Source organism: Cervus canadensis, chromosome 3, assembly GCF_019320065.1.
Source record: "Cervus canadensis isolate Bull #8, Minnesota chromosome 3, ASM1932006v1, whole genome shotgun sequence".
NCBI lineage: Eukaryota > Metazoa > Chordata > Mammalia > Artiodactyla > Cervidae > Cervus > Cervus canadensis.
The window spans coordinates 7240296-7265654 of record NC_057388.1 but is presented as its reverse complement, the minus strand read 5'-3'; the positions used below and the strand labels follow the sequence as shown (position 1 = coordinate 7265654).

Sequence of the window (25359 nt, the reverse complement as noted above, 5' to 3'; positions counted from 1 at the left end):
AGCACAGACCTTTTAAAATGTTTTTCTTTATGTATTCATTTATTTGACTGTGCCAGGTCTTAGCTGCAGCGTGTGAGCGCCTAGCTGTGGCACATGCAAGCTTAGCTCCCTGATCAGGGGCTGAACTGGGGCCCCCCTGCATTGGGAGCGCATAATCTTATCCACTGGACCACCAGGGAAGTCCTGATAGCACAGATTTTAAGAAAACAGATTTCAAAATATTCCCCCCGACCCCCTGAAAAATGAAAGGAGATGAAAATTAACAGCTCTGCAGTTGAACTGACCAGCTCCATCATTGAGCTGTGTGATCATGGACAAGTTACTCAAACTTTATGGACCTCAGTTTCTACATCTGTAAAACAAGAAAATCACCTAATTTCAAAAGCTTTTCTAGTATTGTTAACAGAAACAAAGAAAAAAGCAACGGCCAACATTCATTTAACACATGAGACACAGTTCTAGACACTCCAAAGGTATTCATTCACAGACACTCTTCGCAACCATGTAAAACCAACTCCATTAACAGCCCTGCTTTCACAGATGAGAAAATCAGGCTTAACCCAGCGTTCAACAAATACAAGCTTTATATCATGACCCTCATTACCAAGAGATAGGTAGCATCAAAAAACAGAAGATTCACATAAATCGGTGTTATTTTAAAATCTTAACTGGTACCAGTGAAGAAAAATTGGCCAAGAAGAGAAACCAATGGGCTACACAGAAAGTTCAATAATGTATCTGAATTTTTAAAGAACACAAATAAAAGGAGAAGAGATATTTAAGAAGCATCATGTTCTCATGGGCTTCCCTGGTGGTTCAGATGGTAAAGAATATCTGCCTGCAATGTAGGAGACCCAGGTTCAATCCCATCCCCTGGAGAAGGACATGGCAACCCACTCCAATATTCTTGCCTGGAGAATTCCATGGACATAAGAGCCTGGCAGGTACAATCCACAGGGTCGCAAAGAGTCAGCCATGACTGAGCAACTCACACTTTCATGTTCTCATATGTCTAAGTCCAAAATGAGACAAAGCTGGCAAGGAAAACAATGATTTCAGACCTATATATCATCAGAATAAGAAAGGGCAAGACCGATTATCAGGGACATATGAATCAAGTTCAAGTGACAGAGAAAAGAGAGTACCTCAAATTTCTGCATCCAGAATACATTTTACGTGATTCTTGCATCAATTCCTCTCTCCCTCTTTACTGGCTCCTTTATTATACTCCACACACACACTCAGTTCCTTCCCGTTTAAAGCCAAAACATCAAAAACACTTCTGCCCTTTCTCCTTGTTTTTTCTTTTCCATATTTTTATTGGCCATTTGTGTCCATTTTGTTGGGTTGTTTTTCATGTTCTTTAGTCATGTGAAATTTTGCTACTTTTTTCTTATTTTTCAAGAACTATTTTACAACAATATTGTTTTTATTAATACCACACATAGTATTTTGCATATAAAACATAATATATAGCCACTCTTACTATGGCTATATTCCTAATTTGTCATGTATTTTCTATAGTAGTTTAAAATTTTTTGAATAATAAATTATATATCTTATAAATGATTTTCAAGTACATAGAGCAGAAGAGAAAGTCTAAAAATATCAGCAGAAATCATGTTAGCTGTATTTATTCCCATTCTTATATCCCAGTTACAGCTATTATTTTTAAAATTCATTTTTATCTGGAGGATAATTGCTTTAAAATGTTGTGTTGGTTTCTGCTGTATAACAACACGAATCAGCTTTAAGCATACACGTATCCCCTCCCTCTTGAACCTCCCCTCCACCCCACCCCATCCTACCCCTCTAGGTTGTCACAAAGCACTTTCGCACTTTCTTCTTATTCTCCTTTTCTCCCCTGCCTCACCCCTCAAAAGGATTGCTTGCAGAGTTCCCTGGTGGTCCAGTGAGTTAGGACACCAAGCTTCCAACTGGAGGCACAAGTTAGGTCCCTGGTCAGGGAACTAAGATGCCATATGTGGCATGGCCAAAAAAAAAAAGAAGAGCTTGCATTTCATCCTCCATTCTTCCCCCTCCTCTCTTCAACCAAAGCAATTAGGTCTGTAGCCCTCATCAGTCCCCTTCACAAACTTAAGAAATGCCTTCCTAATTGTAAACGTAATGGGTTCTTTTCAGGACTCTTCTGACTTGCCTTTGCCAAATATTTGACACCATCACCCACACTTTCAGCAACTCTCATCCTTCCTTGGTGCTTGGCTGGTTTTCTTACTCTTTCTCCTAGCAATTCCTTTCACAGTCTTTAGTTCTTCCCTTGTCCAACTCTACTAACACTTTACTATTTCCTCCCTTCTATTTCACCCGGAGAAGAGACAGATTCCGTTTTAATTTAATCATCCTCTATGCTTCACTTTGGGCACAGTCCGAGATGTACTCAACTCTCCAGAGCTTAACACTGAAACCTTCCCAGGACGTGAATTAGGGGAGTGGGTGGAGGACTGTCACCCTGTTTAACCTAGTCCATTGCCTTCTCATTAAGAACTGGGCTTCCTCTGGGATCCCCAGTAGGCCTCGTTTGTAACATTGATTTGGTTTCTCAGTATCTCCATTTCCTTCTTCTTTCTCCTAAGAGGTTTGATCAGACACACAACAAAGGCCTTTGGTTCCTTTTCCTCAGGGGTTTTTTTGTCTGTCGGTACCTGCGCTGCCTACCAAGCTGCTTCAAAATTCACTCCCTTGTCTCACCCATCAGGCCAATTAGGAATGACATCTATCTTATTCTCAGTTGAGTTATAGCAGAGCTTTCAACTGGTAACCAACATTCCTAGTGTTTACAATCTTCCTTCCTCTCAGTCAATGATGGTAGGATCATTGATTTAACTCCCTTAAAACAGAGATAGTTAAAAACACATCAATCCCAGGGAGACCATTTCAAACTAGAAACAGAATTATCTTTTAAATTTTCAAAGAATTTGTTTATATAGGGAAATTTATATATATCTGTCTCCTTGAACCCTAGAAGGAAGGGAACACATATTTGCTTGGAATCAACCGTTAAGCATGAGAAATGTCTCATGCCTGGGATGTTTAAAATAATTTCCTGTCTGAGATTTGTTGAGCTCAGGATATTTTTCTTCATAAAAGTCGCTGAGCTTGTACTATCTTATAACACTCTCCGGTTAATTATAACAGAGCAACAAACAAGAACCTGAAGTTGGAGGACTTCCCTGGTGGTCTAGTGGTTAAGAATCCACGCCTCCAGCACAAGAGGCATGGGTTCGATCCCTGGTCAGGAATGTAAGATCCCACACACCATGGGGTATGCCACCCCCCAAAAAAAATACAAGAGCCTCAAGCTGAATTTCAGGGGCAACTCAAGCATACTGAGGGAAAGAATCAGATCAAACCCCTGACCTACCAGATCTCGTATTCCTTAAAAGTCACCCCAAATCAACAGGGTCTACAATCCAATTTTGCACTCGATTACTCTATACAACTTGTAGTCTGAAACTGTCAAGTAAATGCCATATCTCGATTATTATAATTGCTCCTAATGGTATAGTGAGGGCCTCCCAGGTGGTGCTAGTAATAAAGAATCTGTCTGCCAGTGCAGGAGATTTAAGAGTCAGTTTCGATCCTTAGGTTGGGAAGATTCCCTGGAAGAGGGCATGGCAACCCACTCCAGATTCTTGCCTGGAGAATCCCATGGACAGAGGTGCCTGGCAGGCCATATAGTCCATAGGGTGGCAAAGAGACGGACTCAACTGACGCGACTCAAGATGAATGCCCATAATGGTTTAACATACTCCTTTTGTACACATCAGGGCTCAACAAGACAGTCAGCATTTGACTAAAACTCGTTCACAGTAAAAACTATTAGCTTTGGGCTCTAAAAGTTCCTGATTTCACCCAAGCCCCAGCTTACTCATTAATGCATGTTTCAAATGTCCGATATTTCTCTTACCTTGAATGACTCTGAGCCTGTCTTCTAGGGCATGAGTAGTAAGGGATCTGGGTAAGTCATATGATTAGACTGATCAGTTGCTGTTTCACCAAATTCCTGAAGTCTAGCCTCCATACCTTGCTGTCCAAGAGTGTGTGCTGTACCTAAAATTCACTAATTAGCCATGAAACTTTTTAAATCAATTGACAAATCTTCATTAGAGGTTCAAGATAATCACAAACAATTCAAAAAATCTCCAAGGTTCACTGCAATTGATGCTTCTAAATACTCAACCGGATTCCACAGTAAAATACTTCAATGGAATTTTGGTTTTTTGGCAAAATTTTTTGTCAAGTTCTAGAGGAATAAAGCACTACATAAGGAAGGTGATCACATATTTTATCATCCAAATGGAGACAGCGAATAGTAAAAAAAACACTGAATTAGCAAAAATGAGCACCATAAATAATTACACAAAGACAGGAAGCATAAATCAGGATTGTCCCGAGCAAACCAGTACATAAGGTACTCCTTTCCAAAAAGCACCTCACACCAAAAAGTCTTTGTCCCTCTTGGAAATAAGATACAAAATGAGTGAGGTTAATGCAAAAGTAGTAAATGAAAAGACCAGGGAAAGAACTCTGTGCAGAGGTAAGAGCAAAGACTGAATTCCAGACTAAAATGAAATCCAAACTGTATTGTGAGGTATTAGAACATGGCCCAAAGATTCTTTGACATGTTTCACTGAGGAGAGCAGTCTGTATCCCCCTCCCTTGAATCTGGTCTCTTACAACAGTTGACTGATAAAAGTAGGGGACAGGGGTCCCTCCAGTACTGGGCATGGATCTCAACACACAGGCTGCTTCCACTTCTGTATTCTGCTGTTGTTCAGGTCATCTATTCCTTGCTAACATTCCTTCTTGCTTCATCTATGAGTTACTGACAGACAGATGGGTCCAAGTCTCCAGTTACTATGGGGGGTTGCCTATCAATCCCTTCAGCTCTATCAGTTTTTGCCCCATGTGTTTTGACACTTTATTGTTAGATACATACACTTTAAGAACTTTCGTATCTTTTTTAGAAAACTGACCTCTCTATCATTATGGAATGCCCTTCTTTACCCCTGATGGTCTTTAGAATCATCAGAAGTGTCTGCTTAGTCTGAAATGAATATCACTAGTTCCAGCTTTCTTTTTTTTTCCCCCATTTATTTTTTATTAGTTGGAGGCTAATTACTTTACAATATTGTAGTGGTTTTTGTCATACATTGACATGAATCAGCCATGGATTTACATGTATTCCCCATCCCGATCCCCCCTCCCACCTCCCTCTCCACCCGATTCCTCTGGGTCTTCCCAGTGCACCAGGCCCGAGCACTTGTCTCATGCATCCAACCTGGATCTGTTTCACTCTAGATAATATACATGTTTCAATGCTGTTCTCTTGAAACATCCCACCCTCGCCTTCTCCCACAGAGTCAAAAGTCTGTTCTGTAATCTGTGTCTCTTTTTCTGTTTTGCATATAGGGTTATCATTACCATCTTTCTAAATTCCATATATATGTGTTAGTATACTGTATTGGTCTTTATCTTTCTGGCTTACTTCACTCTGTATAATGGGCTCCAGTTTCATCCATCTCATTAGAACTGATTCAAATGAATTCTTTTTAATGGCTGAGTAATATTCCATGGTGTATATATACCACAGCTTCCTTATCCATTCGTCTGCTGATGGGCATCTAGGTTGCTTCCATGTCCTGGCTATTATAAACAGTGCTGCGATGAACACTGGGGTGCACGTGTCTCTTTCAGATCTGGTTTCCTAGGTGTGTATGCCCAGAAGTGGGATTGCTGGGTCATATGGCAGTTCTATTTCCAGTTTTTTAAGAAATCTCCCAGCTTTCCTTTATTTAGAGTTAGCATGGTATATTTTTCTCTCTCACTTTACTTTTAACCTGAGTCTTTATACCTAAGGTGGGTTTTTGGTAAGGCACATATACTTAGTTCGATCTTGTTTTTTATCCAGTTTGACAATCTCTGTCTTTCAACTGGGGTATTTAGACCAATTACATTCAAAGTGATTTTCATAAGTGCATTAATATCTATCCTATTTGTAACTTTTCTATTCATTCATTTATCCTTTTCCTTCTTCTTCTTCTGCCCCCTCTAATTGAGCATTTTAGATAATTCCATTTTATATCCATTTAGTGAATCATATATAGATCCCTCATTTCCTGTTCAGCTGTGAAAAATGATACCATATGGAACAGGTACAACCTTTTCCTGTCTAGCCCTTCGCAATAGTAGGTTCACAAGCAAAATAAATGACAGTTGCTGTTTTAACTCTCTAAGCTTTGAGGTAGTTCATTTGCAGTAATAAATAAGCAGAACATTCCTAAGACCATTCTCAAGGCCTTGACAACTTCTCAAAGCTCAAATCATACCAATCTCCCCTGAATCCCCAATCACACGGGGCTCTCTGAGTCTGCAGAAAACACCAAGTTCTTTCACGGTCTGACAGGAAACCCTCTCATCCCTGCTCTTTACTTGGTTGGTTACATCTCCTCCTCCAGATTTAAGTGTAAAGGTCCCCTCATCACCAAGGCTTCCACTGGCCATTCACCTAAGGTAGAGACACTGCCTGCCGCTGCCCCTGACATAAACACAGAAGCCACCACCCTCTACCTTAATTATTTCTCCTAGCTCTCTTTTCCTTTATGTGATTTAAAATTACAGATGCTGTAACTCGTTTGCTGACTTGGGGCTTCCCAGGCCGTGCAATGGTAAAGAATCCACCTGTCAACACAGGAAACGCAACAGCCGCGGGTTCGATCCCTAGGTCGGGAAGATTCCCTGGAGAAGGAAATGACAACCCTCTCCAGTGTTCTTGCCTAGGAAATCCCATGGAGAGAGGCACCTGGCGGGCTACAGTCCATAGGGTTGCAAAAAAGCCAGACACGACTGAGCAATGAGCACTCAGGCTGCTGACTTGAGTCATTTTTGCCTTCTCCACTAGATGACAGGCCCCAGGAAAAGCAAAACCCAGTTTGGTCCACCATTAAGGAGAAGGGGGTGACAGAGGATGAGATGGTTGGATGGCATCACTGACTCAATGGACATGAGTTTGAGCAAACTCTGGGAGGTGGTGAAGGACAGGGAGGCCTGGCGTGCTGCAGCCCACAGGGTCGCAAGAGTCAGACACGACTTAGCAACATGAACAACAACGACATATCCATTGCTTGGCCCAGAACACCAAACACGGTACCAGCTTAGTAAACGTCTCCAATGGAAAGAGCTCTTTTAAATGGGCAATGCCTCTACACATTCCTTGTTGAGACCAGAGCTTCTCAGATGTGGCACTACTGACACTTTGGGCCAAACAGTTCTTTGTCGTGTGAGACTGTCCTGTCCGTTTGTACAATGTTTCACAACACCCCTGGCCTCTCAATGCCAGTAACACCACTACCCCTCCCCGAGTTATGAAAGCAAAAATGTCTCCAGGCATCAGCAAATGCATCCTGGTTTAAACTAAAAGGATGACAATGATACTGAAGCAACTCAGGAATGTGGGTTTGCTTTAAACTGAAACCAATCTTATCATCATGTCATTCCGAGCCCTCCTCAAAAACCACTTAAGCTGAACAACAAGAGAGTTCTCTGACATTATGATAATTGGATATTCTACACTAACTCTTTCAAAGGATTCCTAATTCCAAAGAATGCGTCTGTTTTCACCAGCTAGACTACAACCCTAAAGACAGGAAATATCACTGATTATTTTGAGGGTCTCCTAATCAAACGATCAAAGAACCCTGATAATGAAAATGGCTAACAGAGGCCATCATTAAAGTACTGTTTAATAGGAAAGCTATTCCCGTGCAGTTTAGTCTAATGATTCAAATCATGCTTCTTGCTTAAACAATATCCTCATTGTCACTTTTGTCAAAAAGATTAGGTATTGTTTGTGTATCTGCTGCAAACCAAAGGAAACCAGCTGTGCCCGCGAACCAGCTTGCAACGCCTTGCATTCTTCTTCCAAAGGAAGTCTGGGCTGAGTCTGCAATCTGAATAGGCTTTAAGATTTCGAAAAATAAAACTAGTAGATGCCAGTTTGGGGGCTGTCATCCTCCTCAGACTAGGTAAGGATAAAAAACTCTACTTTTCCAACATTCATCTGTACACAATGAGCAGCCACTTGGGAAATTACACGGTGCAAACTCCATTCATTCCATTTTTAATCCAGTGTCTCTTGATGTACACTGTAATGCCGTACATTGTACATTAAATTACAAAACTAACACTGACTGCATTATCACAGCCTGCTGCCGTATTTCATACCATGTGACGGACAGTGTGCTTACAGGCTTGATCTTTGAAGTGATCTGTGACAGTAAGCCAATGGACCCAAAGTCAGAAGGAAATCAGAGCAGGCCAATTGAGAGCGGAGAGCAGCAGAGCCCATAAAATGTACTCGGATTTGTCTCTCTTCTGTACAGTTTCTGTTGGAGGGTAGATAACCTCTCAAGACACTGAAAGTCAGCATGACGGTCCAGGTGTCAACACTGAAGACCAAGACCTCACTGAACCCGGAGCCCAGGGTTCTCCGTCTGGGGGATTCTGGCTTGTAGAATTCCTCACACTCTCCTGATGGTGTTTCAGTAGAGCTGACCTTCAGGGCCCAGCAGCAAGAGCCACCGCCTCATTAATCTCACATATTCTGAAAAGGTGGTTAACTGCCACTGCCTTTCTTCTTGCTACCTCTTCTTTTAATTAACAGCATTTCTTTCCCCTATTTCTCCTGGGCCTTTGAAGAGCTCTTTGAAATGTATTTAGTATATTTCAGCCTTGGTTTGGCTGTAGTCTCTCAATTTATGAGGTCATTGATTTCAAGTTCAATTGTTTGGCACAAATTGGCAGAAAGACACGCTAAAAGAAGACTGGCATTTTCAATCACATAAGTCTTGTGTTACAAAAAGTGAGCAAATTCCTCCATTGCTCCTTCCTATTGGCCTCTGAGATAACGATTCAGAGCTGGCACACACCAGTGTGGGCAGGCTTCTCTGTTGAGCGGGCTCCCGCAGGAGGAAGATTTTGGCATCTTCACCTCAACAGAAACTGAAGACAAGCAGGAAAGAGAATGACCAGAAATCAGGAGCATCCATGGGATGACTAAGTCCAATACTCTTAATTCCAGAGACGGAACTAGAGAACAGTTTCTCTTCCTCTAAATGACAGGAGAAGTATGAGAAAATCAAAAGCAAGCAGCAATAGGACTTCCCTGGTGGTTCGGGGGCTAAGACTCCGCGCTCCCGATGCCGCGGGCCCGGCTTCCCGCTGCATGCCACAGCTAAAAACAGTACCCCGACAAAGAGCTGAGGCAGCCAAATTAAGAAATACACTCATTTAAAAAACAAGCAGCTACAGTCTCCATCCTCTCTAGATAACACAGGAAGGAAAAGGGAGGAGTCTGGAGTCTGTCCCAGGCAAGAGTAAAGGTTCTCACCACTCGTGGCAGGGGGTGGAGCCCGGGAAAACTCAAGCATCTGGGGTGAGGAGGAGACGCAGGTGCAACCCCCCAGCAGATCCCAGTGCAGTGAGGAAAACACAAGCCCACCACACTCCAAATCTGGGAGCTGAAGTGGCTGGGGCTCACAGCTCCTACCTACAACAGCCGGCCATTCATGTGCCCACCCATGGACAACCCGCCAACCCTTTCAAGTTCTGTTGCTTAACACCAATCCCACGTTAACAGTCAAACACAACTCTTGTGCTTTTATGAAAATTTGCACAATAACTCAAATAAAGCAGCTTGCTTTTACTTTATGGCCCTCAGGCTTTAACAGAATTTGGGAAAACTCTCCCAAGGAGTCCTACAGATACACACAGTGATGAGGGAGGCTGGATTTAAAAGCACATGAGGCGATGAATTCAATCAGTCACCACTGGAGAGAATAAATACTTTACTCAACATTCTTCTTTTTGAAATTTCACACCATTTCCTGTGGGCCTTTCTGACTGCATTCTAGCTTATACAGAATATATATAAATAGACAGATAGATAGATAGATGCTGTGGCCACCTGATGCGAAGAGCCAACTCATTGGAAAAGACCCTAATCCTGGGAAAGATTGAGAGCAAGAGGAGAAGAGAGCGACAGAGGTTGAGATGGTTAGATGGCATCAGTGACTCAATGGACACGAGTCTGAACAAACTCTGGGAGATAGTGCAAGACAGGGAAGTCTGGCAAGCTGCAGTTCATGGGGTCGCAAAGAGTCGGACACAATTTAGTGACTAAACTACAATAACAACATTCTAACTTATACAGAGTTATTTATAGTATATGGACCATCTCCCTTCAAAACTGTTAAGTTTCCTGAGGGCAGAATCTGTATCTAAGTTTCTTTCTGTCTACCTACAGCACAAAAGGAGCGTAAGAACACTATCGTGAACACTCGCCATTAGTTTTAAAAACTCAAAAAACGTGAACAAGTCTCTGAATGTACAAAACGTCTTTTGGAAAACAGATGATTTCAAGGTGCTGAACTAAAGGTATCTTTAAATGCCACAAGTTTTAAAATGTAGAGTATTATACACTGCATGATTTTTTTTTAATCCTATATTAAATGTTACAGGGATTTAGAAGAGAGAACAAAACCAGGAAATCAAACCAGGAAAAAGATTAGTAGCAAGAGTGATGATAAACTGCCTCCCATCCCAAACATAAACACACATAAGCACAAAGAAAGTATTAAGAAGCTAGAGAACAAAACAAAACAAATCTCTACTCAAACATGAAACTGTGGGAGGTTCAAAACTTTTCTTTTTAATAAGAAAACTTATTTGTGAGTGTTTTATGTTGAAATGGTTGCAGTTAATCAGTCACACGTTTTAGAAGCAAGTTCATTACCAAAAAGCTACACAGTATAGGAATCTCAGACAACTTCTCCCCAGCCTATGCACTGTTACAGGATCAAGAAACCCAAGAGAATTCAAGAGTAATAAAAAAATCTTTCTATTTCTTCCCAGGTTTCTAAACAATGGCTAACAGCAACAGTATCAAAGTCAAAAATTACACAAATCTTTTGACTGGGGGGGGGATATTCTTTGCTTATTTTATTTGAACCATGAAATAGAAGATGACTTACATAGATCATAAATAAATGGAGATGGTAAAGAAGAATATTACCATGCACACTGATGCTAAATTAGTGAGGTCTGAAATGAATGAGTATTATGGATTCAACTGTACCCTCAAAAAAAGATATGCTAAAGTTCTAAGTCCTAACTCCTCAGAAAGTGACCTTATTTGGACATAGCATCTTTACAGAAGTAGTCAAGTGAAAATGAGGTCATTATAGTGGGCCCTAATCCAAAATGACTAGCCTTCTTATAAAAAGGGGAAATTGGGATGTGGAGGCAAACATGTCGAAGGAGAACACCATGTGAACATGAAGGCAGACATCAGGGTGACGCACCAGCGAGTCAGGAGATCGCCGGCACACCTCACGAGCTAGGAGAGAGCCAGGGACGCCAAAGATCACTGGTACACCTCACGAGCTAGGAGAGAGTCAGGGACACAAAGATCGCAGGTACACCTCACGGGCTAGGAGAGAATCAGGGATGCAAAGATCGCAGGGACACCTCACGGGCTAGGAGAGAGCCAAAGAACACATTCTGCCTTCCAGCACCAACCCTCAGAAAGAAATCAACTCTGCCAATACCTGATCTTAGATCTAGCCTCCAGAACTAGGAGATGATACATTCCTGTTGTTTAAGCCACCCAGGCTATGCTATTTATTTTAGCAGTCTAGCAAACTAATAAGCTCTATGGCAAAATCCAAACTTGACACTTTACACATATGTAAAATGCTCACCATTCAAGTATCAGTGGTATCTCTACAAATGACAGGCAGCTTCATTGCAATATGATAGCTGCTCTTGAGGATGATGCTAAAGATAATATTTAAAGATGGAAGCAGGAAGACTTCCCTAGTGGTCCAGTGGCAAAGACTCCCAAAGGAGGGCGCCTGGGTTTGATCTCTGGTCAAGAAACTAGATCCAATATGCCACAACTAAGACCCAGAGCAGTCAAGTAGATAAATTAGATAAACAATTAAATTTTTTAAAAAAGGAAGTAGGGATGCAGACAGCTACGGGAGAGTGAGTAGTATTGGAACAAGGATCCCGACATTCAGTCGACTCTTTAAAATCATGTAGTGCTTCAGAAGACACACCAAATTCAGCTCTCCAATGTTGCTAGATGCATGTGACTATTGTTCTTTGGCCTGACCTTGCCACTGTAAGGCAAATAAGTCAAGCAGCCTGTCATCTCCTAAAGCAGGTGAGTGGTCAGTGGATTCCATCTCCAGCTGGAGGAAATTAAATAGTACATGTGACCAGAGAGTTTTAAACAGCTCAAGAAATGCTGACAAGTTACACTGAAACCTGCTGGAGTGAAAAGTATTAACTGTCCAGAACTATCCCTCTCAAAAATTGTAGGTACTTAAAAAGCAGTCTTCGTTTTATTCAGGCATAATAAACAGAGAATGTTTCAACTATGTCTCAAGATTTTATCATAAATCTTAAGCATCTGAGTTGAAATCTTGCACTTGGAAATCACGTAAGCATATCTTTGGTGGGAAGGCACTGCAAAGTGATTGTCTATTTTCATGTAATGAAATACTATGTTTGCTTCAGTTTGATTCACAGTTAAAATAAGTCAGAGCATCCGGGAGAACCATCTGGAATACAGCAGGACCAAGTCTTTCCAAGAAGACCTTATCCTGTGGAAGAATAATGGTTAGGAAAAGATGACCTCAAACAAGACAGACATGAGCCAAGACAAGCTCTATCACTAATAACCTGTACAGACTTGGACAAGGGACTAAATTTCTCTAAGCACCAAGATGCCTGGTCCAGAAGAGATGGCAATAATATAATAATGGGGCCTATCTTACAGAGTGTTGTGAGGAGTAACTGAGACAGTGAATATATCATACTTTACACAAAACAATTGCTTAATGCAGTGTAGTTATCTTCACCTTCTTAACATCAAAGATGCAATTTAAGTTTATACAGTAGAATACTATTTTTCCTTAGGAAAAAATAAGAAAACTTGGGAAACAACCACTGTTGAAATTAACCCACCCAGTGAAGCCATTATCATAATACTCCATTATGCTCAAGTGACAGAATGAAGTCATTAACAGCCCTCTAGATTTTGTTATTTCATTCCCCATATTTTTTTCCTACTAAAAATTTATAAGGCTTTTTTAAGTAAAAAATAAAATCTCAAAATTAACACTCAATTTTTGATCTACAGCATTCCTGAATTTCCATACTTATATATCTTCCTCTATCAGAAATATTGCTTCACCTTCTTAACTTAAAAACTATGAACAATGGCGTAAGACTACTTTCCAGAAAAGCCAGAGTACCTCAATAAGCAAACAGTCAAAATTTCCAATTCCAAGTTTAGAATGATCCTTCATAGAACTGTCTTCTATAGCTCTTTAATTACTTACCTTAGTGAGTAACTCAATTACTGCTAACTAATTGCTTAGTTGGAATTTCCTATCTTTCATAATCACTTAAAAGAGAGACAAAAACAACGGTAGTTTACACGTTACATGTTACCAAATACAGTAACTCTGTGTTCTTAATAAAAAAGGGAGAGGGAGGAGGCATGTCTGGAACATACAGAGGCAAGCTTCTGAAGCATCCAAGTTTGTGGGCTTCCCTGCCAGTGCAGGGGTGGGGGCTCTGTAGCGGGCACGAGTTCAGTTCCTGGTCAGGAATCCCACATGCCACTTACCAAGGCCAAAATAAATCATCACATTAAATTTAAAATTACCTCACTTAAAAAAATTTTTTTTTAAAGAATCCAAATCTGTGTCCTGATCCCAGGATAGCATGGGGGGGAAGAAGAGCTGCTTCTCTCTGTGGAAATACTTACAGCATGAGGCCAAAGGAGACAGGAAGAAAGAGCTTGTGGTTTGTTAACTACTTCTGAAAGATGGCGTAAAAGCTCAGTTTAAAAAGGTGCCAAGAATGGTCAATACATTTGACGCTGTCAAATCAGTCCTCTTATTCTTGAGCAAACCCTAAACCTCCAGAAGAAATTAATCACATCATTCACCTGGAAATGAATTCTCATTCGAGGGTTCCACCTCCAAGGAGAGAAAGAGAAAATAAAGGTGGGGGAGAGGTAGGAGAGAAAAGACGAACTGGGCAAGTCTGCAAAACTTTGCTCACAGAAAAAACCAATTCTAATGATTTGCTAAAACAAAGACAACAACAAATAACAGCAAACCTGAGGGAGGAAAGTCTACTGTATGTGAAAATTATTTAAATACACTGTTATTTTGTACTAAGAGAGCAGGTATACTTTCGATATGAAATATTCAGAAACGAGTGAACTTACTTGCTTTTCCCTTTGTATACTGTAGCATAAGATCCTTCCCCTAGTTTTTCCAGTTTTTCATATGAGTCAGCTTTTCCAAATTTGGGACTTGTTGGCTAAAAATGAAGCAGAGGGTAAACAAAACAGATTGTATCAAACTAATTAACAATAAATAACCCAATTTTGCTGAAAATGTAGATTCTCTATCAGTTTTTAAATAACTCTTCTCTGATATAAGAATGTTTATTTTTAAAAACATAATAAGTGTTCAGAATACAAAACTAAGAAAATGCAAATGAATACAGTGTAGTTTAAATTTACCCATGATCTAATCACCAACAGGGAACCACCAGCAGTGACTTCTTCTACTGCTCTCTTTATGCTGATGAATGCTTTCTAACATTCATCACTGCAGATCACACTACAGATACTGTTTTATAGCCTTGCTTTTTTCACTCAAAAGGAATATTTTCCGTGTTATTATATAGTCTTCTAAATTGTGGTTGCTGTTCATCACTAAGTCGTGTCTGACTCTGCAACCCCATGGACTGCAGCACACGCTCCTCTGCCCTTCACTATCTCCCGGGGTTCACTCGAATTCATGTCCAACCATCTCATCCTCTGCCACCCCCTCCTTCCTTTTGCCTTCAATCTTTCCCAGCATCAGGGTCTTTTCCAATGAGTTGGCTCTTCGTATCAGGTGGCCAAAGTATTGGAGCTTCAAGCTTCAGCATCATCCTTCCAGTGAATATTCAGGGTTGATTTCCTTTAGGATGGACTTGTTTGATCTCCATTGAGACCAAGGGACTCTCAAGAGTCTTCTCCAGCACCATAATTTGAAAGCATCAATTCTTTGGCACTTAGCTTTATGGTCCAGTTCTCACATCTGTACATGACTACCTGAAAAACTAAATTAGGGGCTGGAAAATTTAGCCTACCACCTAGTTTTACATATCTCGTAAACTTAAGAAAGCTTTTTATATATTTTTAATGCAGAAGGAATCTAAAAAAGAATAAAAGTTCATAGCATGAGAAAATTATATGAAAATCAAGTTTTAGTGATAAAGTTTATTGGAACACTTGTTGTTTAAGTCGCCAAGCTGTGCCCTACTCTTTTGCAACCCCATGGACTGTAGCCTGCCAAGATCCTCAGTCCATGGAATTTTCCAGGCAAGAATACTGGAGTGGGTTGCCATTTCCTTCTCCAGGGAATCTTCCAGACCCAGCGATGGAACCCGTGTTTCCTGCATTGGCAGGCAGGTTCTTTACCACTGAGCCACCAGGGAAGCCCATTATTGGAACCAGTCGCACTCATTCATTTACATATTGTCTTACGCTTTTTCGACTTCCCTGGTGGCTTAGACAGTAAAATGTTGGCCTACAATGCCGCAGACCCAGGTTCAATCCCTGGGTTGGGAAGATCTCCTGGAGAAGGAAATGGCAACCCACTCCAGTATTCTTGCCTGGAAAATCCCATGGACGGAGGAGCCTAGTAGGCTACAGTCCATGGGGTCGCAAAGAGTCGGACACGACTGAGCAACTTCACTTTCACTTTTGACTTTTATGCTTTTCAAGCTATAGCAGAATTATAGTTGCTATAAAGATCATATAGCCAACAAAGCTGAAAATATTTACTACCTGACCCCTGTTAGAAATCATGACTGTATAAAATTTAGTCATATAAAGTTATCCCTCTGATACCTTTTAGCAATAATACAAATAATCAAATACATTCAGATAACCCTAGTTATTACAAAATGAACTCTCTTATGTCCACATACACCAATCCTTAAGGTTCAGCTGCAACAAAATCATTCTCCCTTAAGAAACCATACATCCTATTACGACCACAGAAGTGCTAAGAGCAAGTGGTCTCATCACTCTTGCTGCGGTCAACTCCCACCCCACTTTCACCAGACAGCAAGAAAAAGGGGGTGCTGTCCTCTATGAGGATAAATTACCTGTTATTTTAATGTCTCTATAAAAAGATAGTATCAAAACACATTAAAATGATAATTCTATAAAGAATTAATAACTTCTTAAAAGTATTATGTAATCACAGTTTTAAGTACATTTGTAACTGATAAAAAGCTACTAATGACTGTGGGGTACTCTGTAATAAACCAACCTTAGAAGCTTAGGGAAAGAACTTAATGTTACACTATCCTGACCATGTGTTCTTATACCACTTATGAAAAAACACAATTTACCTTCAATCAATCTGACTCCCACAGTTTATAAAGATTCTATGCCCCAAATTGAGCAATGCTATTTACCTCCTTCCTACCAAGAATGCCACAGTATGACTGAAAAGATACTTTTCAAAAACAATAAATCAGAAATACAAAAGGGAAACAAAAAAGAGTGTCAATTTCTAATCATATATTTTGAGGAATTCTAAAATACAAAAAGTAATCTGAATCAAAACTTCAAAGAAGAAACTGGGGGGACTTAGAGCCTTGATATGTAGGAGAAAACTAGTACAGATAAAAGAATTAGGAACCTCTAGGTAAATAGGAGACTAATCACCAGAGCTGAACACATAATGTCCTCCCAAGCAAACTGCAGGACCATGTGCAGAGGAGACAGCTGAGAATGTGGGTATTCAGGCTGGAAAGGCAGAGAGGACTGAAGTGGCTAATAACCAGAGAAAGAATAAAACATCTCCCTCCCTCAAAATGTAGTCCCTGCCTCTCACACAATCACTAGAGACAATGTACAGAAAACAGAATAAGCTGAGAGCAATTCTAAAATACAAAAATGAGTATACAACCAAGAATCACAAATCATTTCAGGAATACCAACATCTTACTGAAAAAGTAACAACACTGAATAAAAATAACCAGTATCTTAAGAGAGATCCAAGAAGATATTATATTCTTTAAACAGAAACAGAGATTTAGAGATTAAATATTTAATTAATGAAATAAAACATGTATGGGCCGTGACTAAAAGAATGTACACAGGTGAAAAAGTAATAAGGTCAATGTTTGAATTGAATTTTCAAAAAAAACTCTAAGGAGAAGTTACATTTAAACAGAAAAATTTTTCAACCAGCATAGTATTTTTATAGATTTAACAATGGCTGGAAAAAGACAACTAAGCAACTGATACTCAAGACAGTTGAGTATCAGCTGGGATGGAAAAGTTGCAATTTTACCACCCATAGGGAAAGAAAAGATACAGAATTCCATTTTATCTTCATGTAAGTTACAGCTAGAGTGATGGGGGAAATGCAGGAAGGCAAAAGACAGTAGAAAAATAAAAATAAAAACATACCGGGATTTACTGGATTGTTAAAGACAGACTGCAGATACTAATTAACTCCACATGCATAATTTTTAGTACATCTATTAATACTTAGATGGTAATTAGTAGAATAAATAAGATGTACAAATTCCAAACAAGTTAAGGAGAGAAAGAATGTAAGAGAAAAGCACAAGGAAGAAGGGAAAAGAGGGTAAAGAAGGGGGCAGTTAGAGAAGGAGCATATACTCAGTAACAAAGCATATAAAGAAAATCATAAAATAAGAAAGTTATATCCAGACATATCAACGTTTATAATAAACAAAAATTTAAAAATTTCTCTATTAAAAGAAAGTTCTCAGATTGGAAAGACAATCTAGCAATGTGCTATTGAGAAAAGACAAAAGAAACAACAACAAAAAAACACACACAAAAGAGCAAATCTGAAAATAAAAAGGGAAATCTAGCGAAAAAACGTATTTTTGCAAAACTGTATGTTATAGCAAGACTGACGGCAGACAAGACAGAATTCACAATACGGCAAACAGATTACTTTATCCCAATAAAATCCAACAAGAGATTTACTTTTTAAAAAACGTTTTACTCTGTATTGGGGTATAGCCAATTAACACCGCTGTGATAGTTCCAGGTGAGCAGGGAAGGGACTCGGCATGTACACGCACAGGTACCCATCACTCCCAAACCCCTCCCATCCAGGCTGACACGTAACAGCGAGCAGAGTTCCCTGTGCTACACAGCAGGTCCTTGTCAAAATCCACCAAGAAATTTAATAAGCACACACTGGTATGAGCCAAACAACACAGCTTTGCAGTGTATGAAACAACTGTTGGCAACAATAAAATGAGAAAGTGTGACATCCACAGTGATAATGCAAGACAAACGTACATCACTCAGACATCAGCAGAGCAGGCTAATGATCAATAAGTAAGAGATATGTGGGCCTGAGTATTAGAAATAACATTTTAACATACGCATATTAACATATATTCTTTTCAGGTACACATCATTTAATATTCACAAAAAATGGTGACAGCTTAGGCCACCAAAATAAAACAAACAAAAAACCCCTCAGTATCAAAACTGTAAGAAACACTTCAAGTTACTAATTCTGAACACAATAAATTAGAAATTATTAATAAGAATAAAAAGAAAGATAAATAGTCTAGCCATATGGGTTGGATTAAAAAGCAAATCTAAATTGAAAATTCAAAAGTAAATTAAGCAGCATTGAGGACATGACATTTTAAGACCCATGGGATGCAGGCAAATCTATAAATAAAAGAAATTTTAAATAAATGTGTACATACTAGAAAAGAAGAAAGGTTGATATTATGATTTAGACATTTAACTGCAGTTAGAAAACGAACAAAAGACATTACTGGAAGAAATTAATAGATAATGGACCATCTATTCTTTTTTCTTCAAGAAACTTGTAAAGCATCAACCACGTGTTGAGTTGAATCAAGTAAAACTTGATGGAAAAGTACATTCAAAAGCGCCTGACTAGTCCTGTGTGGGTTATGTTCTCATGCATTTTTCATCACCAAGAAACAGCTTGAGAATGTCACACTTTACCATCACCCTCCTGAGCCCAAGTTTTAAACAGAAATTTTAAACCCTATATTAAACTTCAGTATAAAATGATCTTCAATGGGGAAAATATTGTGTTCACAGTTCCACTCTAAATTATTTAAAATCAGAATGAGGAGTCTGTATGTTTGCTTTTGTGCTCCTTTAAGACTAAATTCAATCTAAGTTAAGGAAAAAAGAAGGAGCAGAAAATTACCTCTTTAGTCCTATTAGGAGATAAACTGCTAATGTGTATTGAGAGCAATGCCAAGACACAGTCACACAAAGCTGGTAACATAATAGGAAGCTATTATTTTATCTTTCTAGAAAGGTGCAGATAATTTTCCAAAAATGACATATTTCACTCTTCCTAAACTGCCTTGTATTAGTTTATGTAATTTTAAGACATGGACCATATTAAATTTACTACTTGAGGAAACTGAATTAAAGAAATTCAAAAAACAAGGATAATACTCTTTTTTAGGCTATATCTCATTTATCCATAAGAAAAAAATAAAGCAATAGATGTTAATGACACAAAGTATTCTATTTATCTAACTGAGTAGATTTGGGTGCATTAACTGCCATGCTTAAAGTACATTCTATTAACAACGTGATGGCAGAAAATGATTATTTTGCCACATTGGGTGGAAAAACAGTCGATGTGATTTGCCTTGTGCAACTGATATGTACACCCTGTGGAAATATACTGTAATTTACAGATCAATCATGCTGTAAAACAGGAAGAATCACACAGAGGTAGTGCCTCTCTACAAGTTATTTTAGTCCACCAAAGAATGGGTCCATGGAACAGGCCCTGTCTATGAGATGGTCTGAGCTTTAAGAGTTAAATTCTTGTAAAGTTAATCTCCTATTTTAAGTAAACAGAAATGTTCTGATCTTAATTATTTTGCATATAAATAAGGAACTCAAATGCCAAGTGTTTAGAGAGGCCAATAATAAAATACTTCCAATCAAAGGAGCCAGCTAAGAATAATTTAAAAGGAGAAGTCCTGTTTTGTTGGATAATTAAAGTCCAGGCCTTTGGTTTGCCTTTTTTTTTCCCCTTGAAACTTCATTAAATCATCACATTTTAAATAAAGATGCTAGCTCAAACCAATAAGCAGTTAACCCTAACATTATCTTTGGCTCTTTGATGTCAGGTGCATGGATGGATGGAAATGGCTTTATGGGGCCACTATTCTCTGCTTAATCACTTCCTCCATTTAGACTGCAGGTTTGACATAGCACTTTAGAGAACTGGAAATACAGAGGGCTAATCAGCAATTATTAACAGACACTACATGCATAGAGACACGGAATTTAATGAGATAATGTTAAGACAGTTTTTTTTTTTTTTAACAGAATAAAGGCACAGAGAACTGTCAATTGTCTGGATCAGTGGAGGGGACACTGGCATGGATAATGAAAAAATCAAGGTAATATTCCAGCCGAACGGAGTTTGTCACCTTGTCCTGAAGGAGATGCTCCTGGCCCTTGCTGCTCTGGGTTCGTCATGGAATCAACAAAAACAACCAGCCAACATGGACTGTTTGCTATGGTCCATGCTTATTACAGTTTATCACTTTAAATTCGTTATCTAAATTTAAACCCTGTTAACACCACCTTGAAGTTGGTTCTATTAGCATCCCTTTTTGAATATGAAGAATTTAAGATTGCAGAAATAAGGTAACTCATCTAAGATCTTAGAGCTAATGCTAGAGCTAGAAGTCAAACCAAGTTGACTGGAATTGAGAACTTATTTTCTTTATACTACTACACTGGCAGGATCTAACTCCCACCCAAATGGAGGAGATTTCAATCATGCTTAAGTCTATCATCCACTGAAGTCCCATTCTTAGAAACAAGGATGGGGTGTTTACCAGATTTTTCTAAACTGCACGAGTATCCCTGAGTGTTCACTGCAGTGATACCATGATATGGCTACATAGTTTTACACTGAATTCACTGAAAATTTACTTTAACCTTCAAACATAACCCCTTACTTAAGATTGCTCATGATCCCCTGCATCGTGGGAAAACCACAAGAATCACTGCTCTATTACATGGTACTAAATAAGTGTGAGCCTGGGTGAGGGGAAGGTGGGACAGGTTCAATCAGAACTATTTGACCTGGGCTTCCGTGGTGGTCTGGTGGTTAACAATCCGCTTTGCAACACAAGGAACATCTGTTTGACCCCTGGCCCAGCAGGGAGGGGTCGCACATGTCTGGGGGCAACTAAGCCTGTGCACCACAACTACTCACACCTAGAGTCCATGCTCTGCAGAAAGAGAAGTCACTGCAAGGAGAAGCTGGCTAGAAGAGTAGCCCCCACTGGACGCAACTAGAGAAAGCCCGCACGCAACAGTGAAGACCACGCACAGCCCAATATAAACAAATAAACTTCTCTTTAAAAAAAGAACTATCTGACCTCACTAAACAACAAGGATTTTTGAAGTCAAACCTTCCTTGGCTAATTTTTCTTCCGCCTTTGATCTTCACAACAGGCTCTAGCATCCTGCTCATTTCCAGCCCTTTTAAACATAGCAACACTGAGATAATTCATAGTCGATGGGTAACTGGGTAACAAAATAGATCTAGATGCTAGACAGGGCAACAGACCCAACCTCCCCACATACTAACAACCTGACAAGGGGTCTCGGTTCTTCTCTTTTCTTTTTGTCTATGTCTTTGACTGCACTGGGCCTCAGCTGCAGCACACAGGACCTTCAATATCCCTGAACTCCTAGCTGCGGGCCGTGGGGTCAGTTCCCTGACCAAGGCGCGAACCCAGGCCCGCTGCACTGGGAGTGCGGACTCCCAGCACTGGATCACCAGGGAAGTCCCGGGCGGGGCTCCATCTGGGAGTTTCCTAGTCCCCATAAGAAGCAGGCAATGCCAGATGAGATCCCCAAGGACAAGCATCAGAGAACTGCGGTGGGACTCTCATTTCCAAGTTAGCACCTTCCTCCCCTCTTTGCAAACAGAGCCTGCCCGTCAAGGGATGCAGCTTTCCCCCACCCCACCCCACCCCGACTCCGGCTGAAAGGAAGTCAATTTGGGAGAAATCTGCAGAAAGCATAGAGGACCCTAATCTAAACATGAATTTCTGAAAATCTGTTCTCTGTAAGCTCAGCTTATGATAGCACAGCTCAATGAAATCCCTTCTTTTTTGGACCAGTCTCCTACAGCACTGCCAATAGTTCTAGCTACTGAAGGGCACAGCCTGGTTGGAGGAGGTGGTAAGAAAAAGGGAACGAAAGTTTGTGCTGTCCGGGTCAGTGTTAAATACCACCCAGGGACTGGACCCAGGGAGAGTAGGCACTCAAAACTCATCTGAAACAAATAAATAAAATCTGTCAAACACCTCTTGAAATATACCAATTTAAATAAAATCACATCCATAATATTCTGCCTGAATTTCACTCTATTTTTTAAAACTTTTTATTGTTTTAAACATTGTACTGGGTATACTCAGTTAACAATGTCGTGATAGTTTCAGGGGGACAGCAAAGGGATTCAGCCATACATACGCATATATCCATTCTCCCCCAAACTCCCCTCCCATCCAGGCAGCCACATAACATTGAGCAGAGTTCCATCTGCTATCCAGTAGATCCTTTTTGGCTGTCCATTTTAAATACAGCAGAGTGCACATGTCCATTCCAAACTCCGTAACCATCTCTTCCCCTACCCTTCCCCCATGGTGACCATAAGTTTGTTCTCTAAGTCTGTGTCTCAATTTTAAAGTGCCACTGTCTGGACAAAATCAGGAAGTTCAGATGAATGTCATGGTCACTAAGGCTAAGGCACTCTTAGTTCCATAATTTTAGTCATGACTCCTAACATAGACAATGACCAGTTTATGAACAGCAGAGAGATGTATATAGTTGGGAAGATGCAATAGTGCATAACTGTTCTTACCACGGTATTTTCAAGAAATAAGAGTTGGCTACCTTGCTTTCCTCATAAAAACAAGAGCAGCATTGCCTCCCTGCTGCTCACTTTCCCCTTCCTTCTCAACTGTACACTTGGAGCCCATTCAAGATACCTAATGCTTTCAAAGAAATAACAGTAAAATAAAGATATGACATTAATCTTGGTGGCCTTTAGATAAAGGATATCCTTGGATGCTTATCAATCTTTCAAAAAAATATTTAAAAATAAAACATATCATAAAACTCTCAGGCCATTGAGTATGAAATGATCAAATGTTCCATAAAGATCCTATCTCAATGCCCCACTGAATACGCAACGATCAATGTCCCATACCTAATAGGACAGGATGCTGCACAAGAAGGGTAACCACTTCCATTTTTGGCCCAGTGAGGAATCTAAAGGAAAACAGTCTTCCGGTGAAAATGAGTATGACAAAATTCCCCCTCCCACAACAATCAGGGAGAGAACAAAAAGGCAGTGGGCAGAGAGGACTCAGAATAAAACAGAATACTGCGGTATCATGCTAAAAGAGAAAAAGAAACTATTTCCAGCTTGAACAAGAAAGAGCAAAGGCCTTTTTCCAGGGCATACTGAATGGAAGAAAAAGCTCCCAAAATGAAAAGAAAGCAAAGCGTTTACCACACAAAATAACAGAAGTGCCCTGATAGAGAAGAAAGGCATCCCAGAGCGGACCAGAAAAGGATAAACTCAATAAGAAACTCTCAGGAAAGAGGATCTAAAGGAAGTTAATATAATAGGAGACAAACAGTGGACAGTTCCAGTTAAACATGGTAGCCTGGAATTCCAGGGCAGGATTTCCTCTGTTTCAACATTTTAATAATGTTGTGCGTATGTGTATGTTTACCCCACACACTTGTTCAATCTGTTCCCTTGGTAAGCCTCCTGTGAAAGAATCACACAGGCTTCCCAGGGGGCACGGTGATAAAGAACTGGCCTGCCAATGCAGGAAACACAAGAGTCACGGGTTTGATCCCTGAGTCAGGAAGATCCCTGGAGAAGGAAATGGCAACCCACTCCAGTTTTCTCGCCTGGAGAATCCCAGAGGAGCCTGGTGGCTACAGTCCACGGGGTCGCAAAAGAGTCGAACACAACTGAGTGACTGAGCACATAGTGTCTCATCTCTCCCCCATACACCAGTCTGAATTAAAATGAAAGCAAAGTTATAACTTAGAGGAGCAACTGAATGAACAAGGGGAAGATCGCAGACAAGATACAAACAAAAACTTTGAGATGGGAAATAAATGGATAGGAGGTCACGGACAAGGACGATGACCACAGGTGGAAACCAAGGGTGGGAACCAACAAGAAATAAGTCAATTCACGCTTCAGAATCCCTGAAACACTCAAGAATTGGAAGCTGCACTTCAAGGAGGGGTGAAAACCAAAATGATTGGTCAGATTAGATTTAAAGATCAAGTCCTTTCCCCTAGACTCTCCCGTTCAGGCATCTGCCCAGCCCTGACCCCAGGACAGGTTTATTCTCCAGGAGGTGGAACGTGAAAGGCTCATAACTGGGACACCAAGAATTATGAAAATGAGGATTAAGAATCAGACTGAATGAAAACAATGCACAAAGAAGGGCCTGAGCCCCTTCTTGGTCATCTCGGGAAACAGCAGCGAGGCTTACATATCCTAAAACCTAGACTGGTCATTCAGCTTTGGAGGGATGAACGGTGCTCCTGACGGCTACTAGGAGACGCACCAGTCCAGACTGGACGAGGACAATGGAGAAGCATGAGGACAATCTCAGGGGACGAAAGCCCGACAGAGTACCTGATTCCGATTTGTTTCAGAGGAGTTTTCTAGTTTTATCAAATAGTTTGGGGCCTCAATTTGTGATTAAAATCCTATTAATTAATTGTATTAATTGCAAACAAGTGAAAAGAAGAGGTAAGTACAACCAACAAAAACAAAAAGTTGTGCAAGCAAAGAAGGTTAATCATATTACACTATATGACCTCACTAAGAATGGTATTCACATCATCTCCAGACTGTAAATACTGTATATTAGGCAAAAAGGAGGGAAGGAGACTTCCCTGGTGGTCCAGTGGGTAAGAATCTGCCTTGCAATGCAGGAAACACAGGTTCGATCCCTGGTCGGGATTCTTGCCTGATGAATTCCATGGACAGAGGAGCCTCGTGGGCTACAGCCCATGGGGTAGCAAAGAGTCAGACACAACTGAGAAAATAACACTTGTAAAAGAGAAACTTCCCTTCATTGATGACTAGATTACCTTGAGGTGAATTTCATATA

The 25359-nt window shown here is 40.2% G+C and overlaps 1 protein-coding gene across 1 annotated transcript in view; it reads right to left on the bottom strand.

Moving 5' to 3' along the window:
• Positions 1 to 25359, bottom strand: part of CDK14 (cyclin dependent kinase 14) — a 660346-nt gene that overhangs the window by 477413 nt on the left and 157574 nt on the right. The window contains exon 4 of the mRNA XM_043462555.1: positions 14330 to 14424. Within this exon, the coding sequence (XP_043318490.1) occupies positions 14330 to 14424 (95 nt within the window). The remainder of the gene's footprint in view (positions 1 to 14329; positions 14425 to 25359) is intronic.